This window comes from Giraffa tippelskirchi, chromosome 9, assembly GCF_054371585.1.
Source record: "Giraffa tippelskirchi isolate mGirTip1 chromosome 9, T2T-mGirTip1v1.2.pri, whole genome shotgun sequence".
Lineage (NCBI taxonomy): Eukaryota > Metazoa > Chordata > Mammalia > Artiodactyla > Giraffidae > Giraffa > Giraffa tippelskirchi.
In genome coordinates this window covers 140,639,563-140,654,984 of record NC_137283.1, presented here as the reverse complement: position 1 = coordinate 140,654,984, position 15,422 = coordinate 140,639,563, and the positions used below count along the sequence as shown (strand labels likewise).

Here is a 15,422-nt window from a genome sequence, read left to right as displayed (position 1 = left end):
GCTAATTTAGGGTACTACTGCATCCTAGAGTATGGGGTCCCATCTTCACAGAACATTATCTCCCTGCTGACATATCAGCTGTACTTTCAAAAGGCCATTCCATATTCTCTGCATCAGTAGCTCAGAATATATTGATCTTACCTGAAGACCAGTATCTTTAAGTTTGTAGCTATGTACCATAGACCAGCTGTTTTAAAACAGCATTTTCATGATGTCCCTTTTTAAAACTGATATACCTAGACATGTATAGAAAAGAATTAGACTTGGCCTCAAAGGGTCTGTATGTTAATTTTTTTCCCATTTGTACCTTAAAATATAAATTTAAGTAACAGATACAGAGAAAAATCCTTGCATTTGTGAAACTGTCAAACCCTCCAACACCAGGCCAACCCAGTATCTGGCTGGGGCTGGTAAAGGTCTCCCCTTCGTGCAAGGCTTTCTGGTTTTTGGAGTGTGTATGTGTGTGTTTGAAGGAACTGTTACACAGATACGGTGCTCCTTACAAGTACTGATGTTCAGGACTCCCCTCACCACCATAAAAAAAGATTGTATGTCAGATATATCTCTATTCTCAGAATGTAAACAAAAATATATGTTAATGTCAGGGAGTGAAAAGTGCTACAAAGAAAAATAATTCAGATTAGGGGATAGAGAGTGGTGGGGGGGCTATTTTATTTTTATTAATGGCTGTGCTGGGTCTTCCTTGCTGTGTGTGGGCTTCTCTTGTTGTACAGGACTGGCCTCTAGGCTTCAGCAATTGTGGTGCAGGGGCTTAGTTGCTCCTTGGCATGTGGAATCTTCCTTGACCATGTGGAATCATCCTTGACCATGAATCAAACCCGTGTCCGCTGCATTGGCAGGCAGATTCTTAACCACTGGAGTGGTGGGGGCTATTTCAGATCAGGTGTTGAGGGAGGTCTCTCTCTGAGGAGGTGATACCTGTACAGGGACCTGAGGTGTGAGAGAACAAGTCTCACAAAGGCTTATGGGAGTGGCAGGAGCAAAGGCCCTGGGGCAGGAAAGAGCTTCAGGGTCTAGGAAAAGGTGTGGAGAAAAAGAAGCTGAAGATGATGTGAGCCAATTCCTATTTCACACACTCCTCCCTTTTACACCTTTGGAAGACAGGACATCTGTGGGTCTCCGATCACCTCTGGTAGGTGTCCTGTAAGGGCATATGAGGTATTGCTGTGACAAATTTAAAGTTTTAGAACTAGAGAAACTTGAGGTTAATGTCATGTTATATATGTAAGTATATAAAGTATATAAAGTTCAAATATGGTCCCACAATCCCTCTTCGTTTTTTGTTTGTTTTTTTAAAAAAGAAAGGTAATGCAATGCCTACAATTGTGTGTATTTTAACATTACATTAAAGCCTGGAGTAAAATGAATAAATATTGACACTACGTTGCATATATAAAGGCTATAAATAGCCTCATGTGAGTTGAGTTGAGATTTTGCCTCCAAACGAGGTAGGGCAGGTTTTGCTGACAAAGTGTTACCAAAAAGAAAAACCCTGGGGTTTTCAGTTCCTTTGAATTTTGGAATTCCAGATAGAGGATTGTAAACCTGTAGTACTTTCCTTTCATGGGTCATCTGTAAGGTCAGGACTCTGCGGAGCAACCTGTAGCAGGCGAAATAAAAACCCAAACTGAAAAGTCTAATTCTACCCTAGCTGCTGTTTTTGAACTATTTTCTATTTGTTAACGATAAACTATTATGATATTCTATTTTAGACATCTCAAGAAGCATCTCCCAGATAGGTGTAGAATGGGTGCAAACACATCATTTTCATAAAGGAGGAAATTAGGGGTTGCCAGAGCGAGCCCCTGTGGTCGGCCCAGAGTTTAAACAGGTTTATAGAGCTGATGGTATATATTTATGGCACTAAGCTCCTGGTGACCAGAACCACCTTGTATAACGAGATGAAGTTTGCCAGATGTTCCCCCTATTCAGTAATTTTGTTTCTCAGGTAAACACGGTTTGGAGCCAAAGTGGGAGTTGGGTCTCAGTGGCTAGTGTCTACACGATGCGAGTTCTCAGATGGGTTGGCTGCATGTTCATAGCCCTTCAGAGCACATAGAAATACTGAATTGATCCTCAGTAACATCTGACCTCAAAGCAGTACAACGGGTACAGTCGTAACAACCTGAACACTGTTCCCCTTTCACTCATTGTTTATTAACCGTTCGGTGCCAGAAGCTCTGAAATAATCCAAACTGCATCCCGTATCTAATTTCTCCTGGTATGAATGGGCTGCCGGCTTTCCCCACTGGTCGCTGCTCCCAGGGGTCGCCTGCCCAACGCGGAGGGCGGCTCGACCCTCTGCCGTGGAGCTCCGGCCACCAGGGGGCGCTGCGGCCCACCTCTCCCGGGAGCGGCCGAGCCAGCCCGGTGGGTGTTTCTCTCTCCCTCTCGCGCTCTCTCCTCCCGGCCTCACATCCGGGTCTGGAGCGCGGCCGCCGCTGTCAGTGTTGCTGCGGTCGCGTCGGGGGCCGGGCCGGGGCGCAGTAAATGGCGGCGGAGGGAGGCGGAGCGGTGGCCGCGCTCAGCCCTGAACCCCCGAAACTTTAGACTAGAAGCCCCACAACTTTTCCGCGAAGTGCTGCCTCTCCGGGGGCGTGGACGGAAGGGGAAGGCGAGGCGGGAAGTCTTGGGGGAAGCGGCGGGGAGCCGGAGAGACTCGAACTCGCGGCGGAGGCGGTGGCGGAGTCCCCCCCGGCCTCGCGCCGCCGCGGCCCCCGCCTCCTTCCCCGTGTTCTCCCCGTGGCCGCCGAGGCGGAGCCGGAGCCGCGCGCTGCGCGGGGCCTCGTCGGCGGCGGCGGCGCGCCGAGCCCAGCCGGGCCCCCTCCCCGCGACCTCCGGGCCCTGTAGCTCCGACGCCCCCCGCGCGCGTGAGGCCAGGGCTCCCCGCCGCTTCGGGGGGGCGAGGAGGAGAAGGAGGCCGGGCGGCGCACAGCCCCCGCCGTCCCGGGTCGCTGGGCCAGGCCCCCGGTGTTGCATGCGGGGCGGGGTGGCCGTGAGCGGAGGCGAAGATGGAAGGTTTAACGCTGAGCGATGCGGAGCAGAAATACTACTCGGATCTCTTCTCCTACTGCGACATTGAGAGCACCAAGAAGGTGTCGGCCAACGGGCGGGTGCTGGAGCTGTTCCGGGCCGCGCAGCTGCCCAACGACGTGGTCCTCCAGGTAACGCCGCCGCGTCCTGGGGTCGGTCGGCCGCCGAGGGGTCGCTTCCCGGCGGCTTGGGCCTCTAGCCGCCTGCTTCCGCGGGGTGGGAGTGGGCGCCGTTTCCCGAAGGGCCGGCGGTGGGCAGGTTGCCCGGACTCCTCCGCTGCGGGCCGTGGCCGCAGGTGCCCGGGCGGCCGGGACTCGCGAGGGGGAGGGGGTCGCTCTTCGAGGACAAAAGTCAGGCAGAGATACTGTGGGGGGTGGGGAGGGGGTGGGCGCTCTATTATCTCTGGAGAGCGTAAGCCGTGTATCTCTCGGCTGCCCCGCAGAATCTGGAATTTTCAGCCCTGGAAGATCAACTTCAGATGAAAGATCTGGGATTGTTACCATGCTTTTGAATCCTTGGTCTTGGGATCTACTTTTCTTTTTCTTAAGGAAGCTGAATTCTCAAGGAGATTAAAAAATTTGAACTTTTAACTAATGGTTTGCAAGTAGGTATGAAAAGAACTTTAACTATAGGATGCGTGGCTGGTGTAAACTGAATCGTTTTTCGATTGGCATTCGATAGCATTTGGTGGAACTGGTGGATTGGGTTGGTAGATAAGTATTGAGCAACTGCAAGTCAAAGGTGCGTATTTGCCTCAGTGCCCGAGGGGCGCGAGGAGAGTTAAGTTTTAAGCTTTCTCCGTCTTATCTAATGTATGTGGTGAGCATTGATGTTACTCTGGGTCTCATGATTCATAGCTGCTGGTAAGATTTTGTCTAAACAGCATATCAGAAACAGGTTTTAAGCTTTCCTCTTTATGATGATCCAAGCCAGTTATCCAAATATCCAAAACTTACGGCCATGTGCATAGGTATGATGTAGTGTATTGCAGAGAGCCCTGAATCAGGAGTTTTCAGGCCTGGACCCTTGACTCCCACTCTGTTAACCCGCAGTGTGACTTTGGGCCAGGCGCTTTAAACTCTTCAAGCCTAAGTGTGCTTAGAATGCGCGTCAAGTTCCTTCTGAGGAACCTTCTGGGAAATACAAAAATGTCCACACAGGCCTCTCTTTTAGAAGTTATCTGTGTGTTAATTGTGACTAAATTGAACGAGTTCTTTTCGCATAATCTGGTTTGTTTTATGTTGCTTTTTAAAAATCTTGGGAGGAAAATTGGGCGTCTTACACACCAGCAGCTGGGAGTCTCATATGCATTCTGCTGAAGAGACAAAGTAAATATTTTAGGCTCTGCTGGCCACATACAGTCTCTGTATGTATATTCTTTGTTTTTGTTCTTGCAGTCTTTTAAAAATGTAAAAATCACTTTTAGCTCAGGGGCATACAAAACAGGGCCTCTAACTGCTGACTCCTGCTGTGTGGGTACTGTATGTTTCCCATATGGCTTTGGAGTTAGACTTACAGGAATATACTCACTAATGATTTTGCTCTTTTTGTAGAAATACCTTCAAGACATTAGAAAACTAAAATTAAGGGGGAACCTCCCATGTTCTGTTTGGTTTCTTTCTTCGGGGTAGGGCAAGCTGAAATCAACTGACATATTTTTAAGGGTGCATGAAGACTTTAGGACATTATATTATTGTTTAGGATACAAATTAGGCTTAATTAACCTTTGCTTCAAATATGTTTAACCCAGTCCAACTTATTTTCATGTCATGCTCAGTTTTATTTACACTCAAAAATAAATTTCTATTGCCTTTTTGTTTAGAGAGCTTAAATAGCGTAAATATTCAGGATTCAGTTATATTAATAAGTTGGAAACTGTAGGAACTCCCTAAAGCACAATTCTTATAGCTTTCTGGGTATCTTGAAGGCAATTTGCTTAAAAAATTGGCCTAGGAAATAAAATGTGAAATAAAAGAGGAATGTGGACTTAATTCCCTAATGGAAGCTTAGATTGTTGGAAAACACAGTCCTCCCTTGCTTCCTAAGTTGAAAACATTTGGAGCAACTCACATACAAATTAGCACTGGGCTAGGTGTTGCAGGGCATCACAGCAGGAGTAAGAAGTTCTCAAGGACCTTGTAAGCTCCAGAAATAAACATGTGTAACAAAACAGTGTGAATATCATGAGATGGATGAAGGAGGGATGACCAGGAAAGGCCTCTTCACTTAATTCAGATAGACCTTACAGTAGTGTGGAGGGATGAAGAGGATTTCCAGGCAGAGATAAAACACGGCCAGAGGTAGAATGTGTGGGAAGGACCCTTTGCAAGGACTAGCAGATAGTCAGGTTTTGCCAAAGCTGTAGTATGTTTTGGAGATACTGGCACTTAGAGACCACATTGGGAAAGATTCTGAAGAACAGGCCAGTTTCATATTTCAGGAGGCAGTGGAGACTCACTGATAGTTTTTGACTTTGAGTGAGAAAGAGAGCAGAGGCTAGGGAAAGAGGCTCGAGCAGTGAGTGGTTCAGAATGGATGCTAGATACTGGGCACCCAAACCAGTGTGACAGCAGTAGAACAGAAAAGGAGGGGCTGGATGAACAGGTCTGTGTTATTGAAGGGCAGCTGGGAAGCCACAGTGTGACGTGTTTTGTGGGATAATGTTTGAGACTGGGTGGAGAGCTTTGAACTAATTGTGAAGGTGGCAGGTAGTTACAGATTTAAGAAAACTGACTCATAAAAGCTATGCTTTAGGAGGCATTTCTGGTGGCTCAGATGGTAAAGAATCTACCTGCAATGCAGGAGACCTGGGTTCCATCCCTGGGTTGGGAAGATCCACTGGAGAAGGGAATGGCAACCCACTCCAGTATTCTTGCCTGAAGAATTCCATGGACCGAGGTGTCTATCGGGCCACAGTCCATGGGTTCACAAAGAGTGACATGACTGAGCTACTAACACAGGAGGCATTTAGGAGACCAGAGCAACTGAAAGTAGAAGGAAGAAGAAACTGGGTACTGATTCTTTCATATGTAAATAAAGTGATGAGGAACTCAAATGTGGGAGTGGGGACGAGAGGGAGGGGGATTTTGGCACCCAAAAGGCACTTGGAGACACGTTTGGTTTCATAACTCAGAGGGAGGGAGCAGTTCTACTGGCGTCTAGTAGATAGAGGCAAGAGTGCTACTAAACAGCCTACAATACACAGGACAGCCCCGACAACAGAGAGTCATCTGGCTCAAAATGTCGGTAGTGCCAAGCTTTAGAAAACTTGCTGTGGACTCTGGTGGTAACAGTTGATCAGAAAATGAGGCTGAAGATACAGTAGAGGATGATGAAGGTAGACCTGATGAGCCTGGGTTAGCTGGTAATGTTTTGATGAGAGAAGAGAAGGGCAAGTTTTATTCTCTGTAGGACACCACTCACAGTTACAGAAGGGGCAGGAAGAGGGCCTGATTTTTGAAGAGAAATTGATGAGTTTGTTTTCAGGTGTTTTTGAGATGCCAATGCAGTACTCCAGGAGATAGTTGGAAATGTGTGAATGTCGACTCTGAGTGCTGATTCTTACAGTGAAATTTGTGTGTTTGGGATCTCTCCTCTACCTTTCTCACCTGCATATCTTGGAGGTAGAGACCAGACAGCTTCTCACACTGTAGGCATGCATTTTTACACATCAGGGCTTTGATGATATAGTAGTTTTCAGCATTTGTTAATAAAAGTCATGAGAAGACTGAGTCATCTGAGGAATGAGTATAGAGAACAAAGAACAGAGGGCCCAGAACTAAAGGAGGAAGGAACTGGCATTTATTGAGTGCCTATTATGTTCTTTTACTGTGCAGGTCATTTTCATGCAGGAACTCATTTGATCCTTGCGAAACAATCCAGTGAAGAGAGTATTATTCTTGTTCGTTAACTAGAAACTTGATCGGCAGAGAAGTGTTAAATAACTAGTTAGTGAATAGAATACCTCTCCTTTACCATTATTTCTTGCCACTTGTCAATTCTTTCCTACTTTTCACTGTTCGTGTGCTTGGTTTGCCATAGTTCTTACAAAGAGTAGAGATTTTAAATGATTTGATTTTGAGTTATATGTGGATTTCTTCCTTTGCAAAATAAATACTTTTATCCATGATGATGTCTGGAAACATAGTCACTTCGGAGAACTAGGAAGATTCTTGTATATGGTATCCTGAGTTTCACATTGCAACACTGTCCTAGACTTCCCTAGTGGTCCAGTAGGTAAGAATCCGCCTGCCAACGCAGGAGACATGGATTCGATTCCTGATTTGGGAAGATCCCACTTGTCACGGAGCAACTAAGCCCATGCACCATAACTACTGAGCCCATATGCTGCAACACCTGAAGTCCACACACCTAGAGCCCGGGCTCTGCAACAGGAGAAGCAATGTTCGTTATACTTGTTTGGGAATACCAGAGTAAAACCTGTTCTGAATTTAAGGGTTTATTTGGGGAGACAGTGTGTTAATTGATGAAGTGAATGAGCTAGAGCTTCATAGTATTCTGCTCCACACCAGAGAGGAACAAGACTAGGCAGAGAAAAATCTGGCTCATAGGATTTAATCATGAGGAATTTTGCTGTCTGCTGAGCGTGAAAATATTCAGTGGCTTAAAAATAATCTTCAGAATTATTTTTTAAATGTTAGGGAAGGTATGCTATTTACCACATTAATCAGTATGTTTTTCTAGCTTTTATTTAAAATTTATACTTTGGAAAATGTTTTAAAACTTCATATAGACTTTGAATGCACAATAGCTTGATAAAAGGTTCTAGTAGTAATTGTTCTTTTATTGAAGATTATAAGCAAGGTACGCGTTAATGAGTCTGAGAAAAATCTTTTAGTTCATTTGTATTGAGCAATATCTTGGTAGAACATTTGAATAACACGTTTGTTTAGTGCAGGAAAAGTGATAATAATGAAACATAAGCCATCTTATTTTTCTTTTGAAATTTGTTCAATTATATGATCTACTCATTAGTGATAAGATTAAAATAAAGAAGCAGAGCTTCATTTATGCATTGAAAGTTACAAACTTAATAAATGTCAAGTTTGTTCTGGAAAAGTGATTTTTTTTCATTTGTAATTGCTAAAATAATTATAACACACTATAAAAATAATCTTACTTTAAACACTTTAGTATACACAGTTGAAAAACTTACTGTTTGAGAAAGAAGTCACACTTATTGGCTTTCTGCAGTATCATATTTACTTAAATAATTTTTCTTTCTTGTAAGGTACTTTGAGTCTGTTTCTTTAGTCAGTAGCCCAGAGTTAGTCTGAATAACTTGAGAATTTAAGCTAGGCGTTTTGACGGAGCTCTAAAAGAATGTGAGAAGTTGATGTGTAAAGGATCGCTAAACATGGGAGACAAGTTCCAGCCCTGCCCCTGAGGAGATTACTTATTGCCTGGATTTTACTTCTCACCATGGAAATGATTGAGTTGGATTTTTTAATATATTTTTTATACTTTTTTGGCTACACAATGCAGCCTGTGGGATCTTAGTTCCTTGAGCAAGGACTGAACCTATGCCCCCTACATTGGAATCTCAGAGTCTTAACCACTGGACTGCCAGAGAAGTTCCTGATTGGGTTTTTTTAAGGAAGAGGTTACAGTGTAGGAATGGCCCCTCTGTCCAGCCACATCCTTAAGAAAGTAGTCACTCAGACTTGAAATTAGTTGATACGCTATTTTTAAGCTGGAATTGATTTCTTTTACACACTTTGGGAGATATTAAGAGGTGAATCTTGCCTAGATTGCTGAAGTGACTGTGTATATAAGAGGGAACTGGTGCAAGGGTTGTATGGTCTGTGATACTTAGTTCTTCAGGGTGTCTGGCCAGTGAGAATTTGATGGGTAATAAGACTTGGCATTTTTGATGTTTTCCCTGATAATATATTTCATTTTCTGTAGTCTTTCCTGTGATAGATGCATCTTGATTTGTCTTTTCCCTCTACCTCTGTGTAAGGAATTTATGGCTGACCAGTTGCATATATAGGCATGACAAAAATCAGGAGATGATAATAACCTGGCTCAGAAATCTTTTTTTAAGTTCATACCATATACCAAATTTTGTTGCAGTTTGAGAAATTATAGGACTTAAAATGCTTAAAAGAAACTACATCTCATTTTGTTTTAAGAATTGACTATGTTGAATTTGAGTCGCTTGTTACATGATGAAGACAGAATTTATTAAACTGTATGTTTACTTCTTACCTCTTGTGGTTGTGGATTCCTTTGAGATTCTGGTGCACATGCTGGATTTCTGCTTGGAAGACTTAGTTACACAAAAGTCTGCATATAATTTGAGGTTGCCAACCTTCCCCTAACCTAGCCAAGCTTGTCCCATGGACCTCTACATTAAGACAGTTTTAAGGAACAGCAGGCAGACCTGGAAAAGCTGACCATAAGTCTTTCTTAAATCAGTTTTGTGTATTTTCAGAAAGTAATTCATGGCTACTATTTATGTTTGCGTTTGTATACGCAGTGGTGAAAACTCAGGAATCTTCCCAGCCTTCGTAGATTATAAATTGTGGTAATGTTTAAAAGGAAAAGAACTGTGTTAATAGAGAATGGTGGGAGGCTATAGGGACCTACCTAAGTGTAAGGAAAGACCTCTATAAGGATTTGGGGGCATAGCTGCTGCTGCTGCTGCTAAGTCGCCTAAGTCGTGTCCGACTCTTTGCGACCCTATAGACGGCAGCCCACCAGGCTCCCTGGTCCCTAGGATTCTCCAGGCAAGAACACTGGAGTGGATTGCCATTTCCTTCTCCAATGCATGAAAGTGAAAGGTGAAAGTGAAGTCGCTCAGTCGTGTCTGACTCTTAGCGACCCTATGGACTGCTGCAGGCTACCAGGCTCCTCCATCCGTGGGATTTCCAGGCAAGAGTACTGGAGTGGGATGCCATTGCCTTCTCCGAGGGGCATAGCAAGAGAACAAAAATGAGATGTTTCACATAGAGGGAATGAGCATGCTAAGGGGTGGAACAATATATGAAGAGCTTGGTGTGTTTGAGGAGATGAAAGCTGGAGAAGTATGGGCAAGAGGGGAGAATGGCAGGGACCACGTGCTGCAGGGCCTTGTACACACGGATCAAGCATTTGGATTATGAACAACTGAAAGTTTATGTTCGGGGGAGTTCAGTTCAGTCACTCGGTTGTGTCCGACTCTTTGAGACCCCATGGACTGTGGCACGCCAGGCCTCTCTGTCCATCACCAACTCCCGGAGTTTACTCAAACTCATGTCCACTGAGTTGGGGATGCCATCCAACTATCTCATCCTCTGTCCTCCCCTTCTCCACCGGCTGTCAATCTTCCCCAGTGTCAGGGTCTTTTCCAGTGAGTCAGTTCTTCACATCAGGTGGCTAAAGTATTGGAGTTTCAGCTTTAGCATCAGTCCTTCCAATGAATATTCAGGACTGATTTCCTTTAGGATGGACAGGTTGAATCTCCTTGCAGTCCAAGGGACTCTAAAGAGTCTTCTCCAACCTCACAGTTCAAAAGCATCAATTCTTCAGCACTCAGCTTTCTTTATAGTCCAACTCTCACATCCATACATGACTACTGGAAAGACCATAGATTTGACTAGATGGACCTTTGTTGGCAAAGTAATGTCTCTGCTATGCTGCTTGCTGCTGCTACTGCTAAGTCGCTTCAGTCGTGTCCAACTCTGTGTGTCCCCATGGACTGTAGCCTACCAGGCTCCTCTGTCCCTGGGATTCTCCAGGCAAGAATACTGGAGTGGGTTGCCATTTCCTTCTCCAATGCATGAAAGTGAAAAGTGAAAGTGAAGTCGCTCAGTCATGTCCGACTCTTCGTGACCCCATGGACTGTAGCCTACCAGGCTCCTCTGTCCATGGGATTTTCCAGGCAAGAGTACTGGAGTGGGTTGCCATTTCCTTCTCCAGCTATGCTGTCTAGGTTGGTCATAACTTTTCCTCCAAGGAGTAAGCGTCTTTTAATTTCATGGTTACAGTCACGATCTGCAGTGATTTTGGAGCCTCCCAAAATAAAGTCTCTTACTGTTTCCATTGTTTCCCTATCTTTTTGTCATGAAGTGAGGGGACCAGATGCCATGATCTTAGTTTTTTGAATATTGAGTTTTAAGCCAACTTTTTCACTCTTCTCTTGCACTTTCATCAAGAGGCTCTTTAGTTCTTCTTCACTTTCTGCCATAAGGGTGGTGTCATCTACATATCTGAGGTTATTGATATTTCTCCCAGCAATCTTGATTCCAGCTTGTGCTTCATCCAGTCCAGCATTTCTCATGATGTACTTTGCATGTAAGTTAAATAAGTAGGGTGACAATATACAGCCTTGACGTACTCCTTTCCTGATTTGGAACCAGTCTGTTGTTCCATGTCCAGTTCTAACTGTTGCTTCTTGACCTGCATACAGATTTCTTAAGAGGCAGGTCAGGTGGTCTGGTATTCCCAACTCTTTCAGGATTTTCCACAGTTTGTTGTGATCCACACAGTCAAAGGCTTAGGCATAGTCAATAAAGCAGAAGTAGATGTTTTTCTGGAACTCTCTCACTTTTTCGATGATCCAGCAGATGTTGGCAATTTGATACCTAGTTCCTCTGCCTTTTCTAAAGCCAGCTTGAACATCTGGAAGTTCACAGTTCAAGTACTGTTGAAGCCTGGCTTGGGGAATTTTGAGCATTACTTTGTTAGCGTGTGAGGTAATTGTGCGGTAGTTTGATCATTCTTTGGCATTGCCTTTCTTTGGGATTGGAGTGAAAACTGACCTTTTCCAGTCCTGTGGCCACTGCTGAGTTTTCCAAATTTGCTGGCATATTGAGTGCACCGGGGGAGTGACAGCATCATTTGTCAGAGGTTACCCTGCTGTGTAGAGAAGATTGACCACTAGATACGCAGTAATTCAGGTAGGAGACATGATGGCTTAGATTAGTGAGGTGGTGGTAGGGTGGAGAGGAGTGGACATGCTTGAGGTATTTGTAGGTGGTAGATGTAGTGGGACATGATAGTGGATTGGATATGGAATGTAATGGGGGAAAGAATTCAGGGATCTTGCTGTAAGTGACTATTACTGGAAGGCTGGGAAAGAAATAGGCTTTTTTAAAGGGGTTTTGTTTTATTTGGGTGAAGGGTAATGTGAATTCAGCAGTTTTCTTTTGTCAATCTTAAATTCTCAGAAGCCTGTAAGATTAAGTAGACCTCTATCAGAGAGGAGCATCAAATCCTGAAGAACTCAGAGATATATGACTTGGAGATGTCGATTTAAAGATTATCTGTGTGTTTATTGTTCAGTCGCTAAGTTATGTCTGACTCTTTACAACCTCATGAACTGAAGCTCTTCAGGCTTCCCTGTCCTTCACTGTCTTCCGGGGTTTATTCAGACTCATGTCCATTGAGTCAGTGATGCTATCCAACCATCTCATCTTCTGTGGCCCCCTTCTCCTCCTGCCCTCAATCTTTCCCAGCATCAGATTTTTTTCCAATGATGTGTTGGAGCTTCAGCTTCAGCATCAATCCTTCCAGTGAATATTCCGAGTTGGCTTCCTTTAGGATTGACTGGTTTGATCTCCTTGCTATTCAAGGGATTCTCAAGAGCCTTCTCCATCTTTACAGTTCGAAAGCATCAGTTCTTTGGTGCTCAGCCTTCTTTATGTCTAGCTCTCACATCTGTACATGACTACTGGAAAAACCGTAGCTTTGACTGTATGGATCTTTGTCAGCAAAATGATGTCTGTTTTTTAATATGCTGCCTAGGTTTGTCATAGCTTTCATTCCAAGGAGCAAGTGTCTTTTAATTTCATGGCTGCAGTCACCATCTGCAGTGATTAGTGATATTCAAAGCCATGAAAATAGGTGAAATCCCTGAAGAAGAGACTATAGAGAGGAAAGAAAAATTGTTAGAAATAGAACCCTGAGGAACACTACATTTCTAAGTTGGGAAAACTGGAAGTCCGCTAAGAAGGATAGCCCGAGTGGAAATTGGAAATATTTATTGGATCATGTCGTGGATGCCAAGTAATGCAAATATTTCAAGAAAGGGATAGTTAACTCTCGAGTTTGGCTGAGAGGGTGAGAAGATATGGGCAGAAATATGACCTTTGCATTTGGCAACCTAAACGTCATCAGTGACTATAATGAGCCTGTGTCACAGACTGGTAGAGACTGAAGCCAGATTGGAGTGATCTGAAGGACATACAGTGACCCAGGAACTAGAAATTGGGTTTAAAGAAGTTAAAGGAAACAGACCTGGGGCTGAAGTTGCGGTATGAGGATATAAAGGAAGTCTTTGTTTTTTTGGGTGTATGAGAAATACCACAGCATGGTTTTAGTTGTTAGGATTAATAAGGGAAGGAAGGAAGGTGAGGAGAGACGTCCTTGAGAAAGTAAGAATGGTCTAGGATCCTGACTGCACAGTACAGCAATTCTTTGATAGGAAACAGATAACTTCCACAGTTTCAAAAGGAGGAAAGAAGGGGAAAAATGTATTCCCAGTAGCATCAGAAATAATAAAACACTTAGGAATAAACTTTGACAACAACAACAAAAAACCAAGATGTTTTTATTACAAAACATTAACCGAGAGAATTTAAATAAGATTTTGTTTGTTTGTTTTGGGCACACTACAAGGCCTGTGGGATACTAGTTCCCAACCAGGGGTTGAACCCAGGCCCTCAGCAGTGAGAGAGTGTGGAGTTCCAACCACTGGATCAGCGAATTCTCTTAAATAAAATTTAAATAAATGGGGAGATAATCTGTGTTGATAGATTGGATGATTGAATGTTAAGATGATAATTCTCCCCAAATTGATCTATAGATTCAATAAAATACCTGCAAAAATGACAGTAAACTCTTTTATAGAAATTGCCTGGCTGATCCTAAAATTTATAAGGAAATGCAAAGGATCTAGCATAGCCAAAACACTTTTGAAAACAAACGAAATAGGAGACTTACCTTGCCTAATTGTAAAACTTATATAATCTATAGTGATCAGGACAGTGTGATTGGCATAAGGATAAGTGTTATAGATGCCCCCCATTATAGTTATGTTCACTTGGTTTTTTTAAAAAGTGCTAGGACAATTCATTGAGGAAAGGATAGTCTTTTTAACAAATAGCGCTAGGACAGTTGGATATCTCTATGTTTTTAAAAAGTGGATTTAAATATACTATTTTATATATTAATACTTCACACCATACATGAAATTATCTCTAAATCATAGACTTTGTAAATTTATAATTGTAAAACTAAAGCTAAAAAAATTCTAAATGATTACACAGGAGGAAATCTTTGTGACTTTGTGTTAGAGTTCCTAGATAAGACATCAAAAGCATGAATCATAAAGATTAAAGAAGTCTTACAATTCAATTATAAAGGGAAAAAGCAATTTAAAAATGGGCAAAAGTTGAATAGATATTTCACCAAAGGAGATGTTATGAATGGCACATAAGCATATGAAAGGATGTTCAACATCATTAGTCATTGAGGAAATGCAAATTAAACTGCAGTGATGTATTGTCACACACCCACCTAAATGGCTACAATTTAAAAGACTGACATTGCCTAATATTATTAATGTGTAGAAACTGAAATCCTTACACACTACTCTTGGAAAGTAAATGCTACAGCCATTTTGGAAAAGTTTGATTGTTTCTTTAAAAGTTAAACATATGCTTACCATACAAACCAGCAGTTCCACTCTTAGGAATCTGTCCAATAGAAATGAAGATGTGTGCACACAGAGAATTGTAAATGTTCATTTTAGCCATATTCACAATAGCCAAAAATTGGAAAACAATCCAAATGTCCCTCAAATGGTGATAAGCAATATATGGTATATCCATACAATGGAATACTTTCCTATAAAAAATAAGGAACAAATTACTGATAAATGCTACAGCAGAAATGGATATCAAAAACATGAGAAGTGACAGAAGCCAAACATTTAAAGGTATATGTTGTATGGTTGCGTTTATATGAAATGTTTAGAAATACAGAAAACAGCATGGATACCTGCGGCCAGGGCAGGAGTGGAAGCACTGGAGGAAAATTTGGAGGGTGATGTGATGGAAAAGTTCTAAAATTGGATGAATTTCCTTAAAGCTCAATGAACTGCACACTTTTTGTGAAGTATAAATTATACCTCAAAGCTGTGAATTAAACCTTTAACAATTTGGAGGGTGAGGAGAAGGCATGAACTTGTCATTTTGGAGAATGTGCAGGTGAGGGGTAGAGAATAAAGGTCCCTTTGTGCTGTCTGTGTAATTTATATTACAGAACCTCAGTGTAACTTAATGTAATGTGGCATTTGGTTATGCATTTGTGTTTTGAATATCATATGGAAGATGACTTATCAATAGATATTATGTATGAAG

General features: G+C 42.8%; 1 protein-coding gene across 48 annotated transcripts in view; it reads left to right on the top strand.

Moving 5' to 3' along the window:
- Positions 1-2,281: 2,281 nt before the first annotated feature.
- The window catches only part of REPS1 (RALBP1 associated Eps domain containing 1), an 89,783-nt gene continuing 76,642 nt past the window's right edge, over positions 2,282-15,422 (top strand). For 46 of the 48 annotated variants that reach the window (XM_081528968.1, XM_081528961.1, XM_081528967.1 and 43 more), the window contains exon 1: positions 2,495-3,185. In XM_081528968.1, coding sequence (XP_081385094.1) covers positions 3,033-3,185 — 153 coding nt within the window. In that variant the 5' untranslated portion in view covers positions 2,495-3,032. Of the gene's footprint in view, positions 2,392-2,494; positions 3,186-3,423; positions 3,659-15,422 lie in introns of those variants that run through there. The other 2 variants (XM_081528973.1, XM_081528969.1) reach the window with 2 other exon arrangements.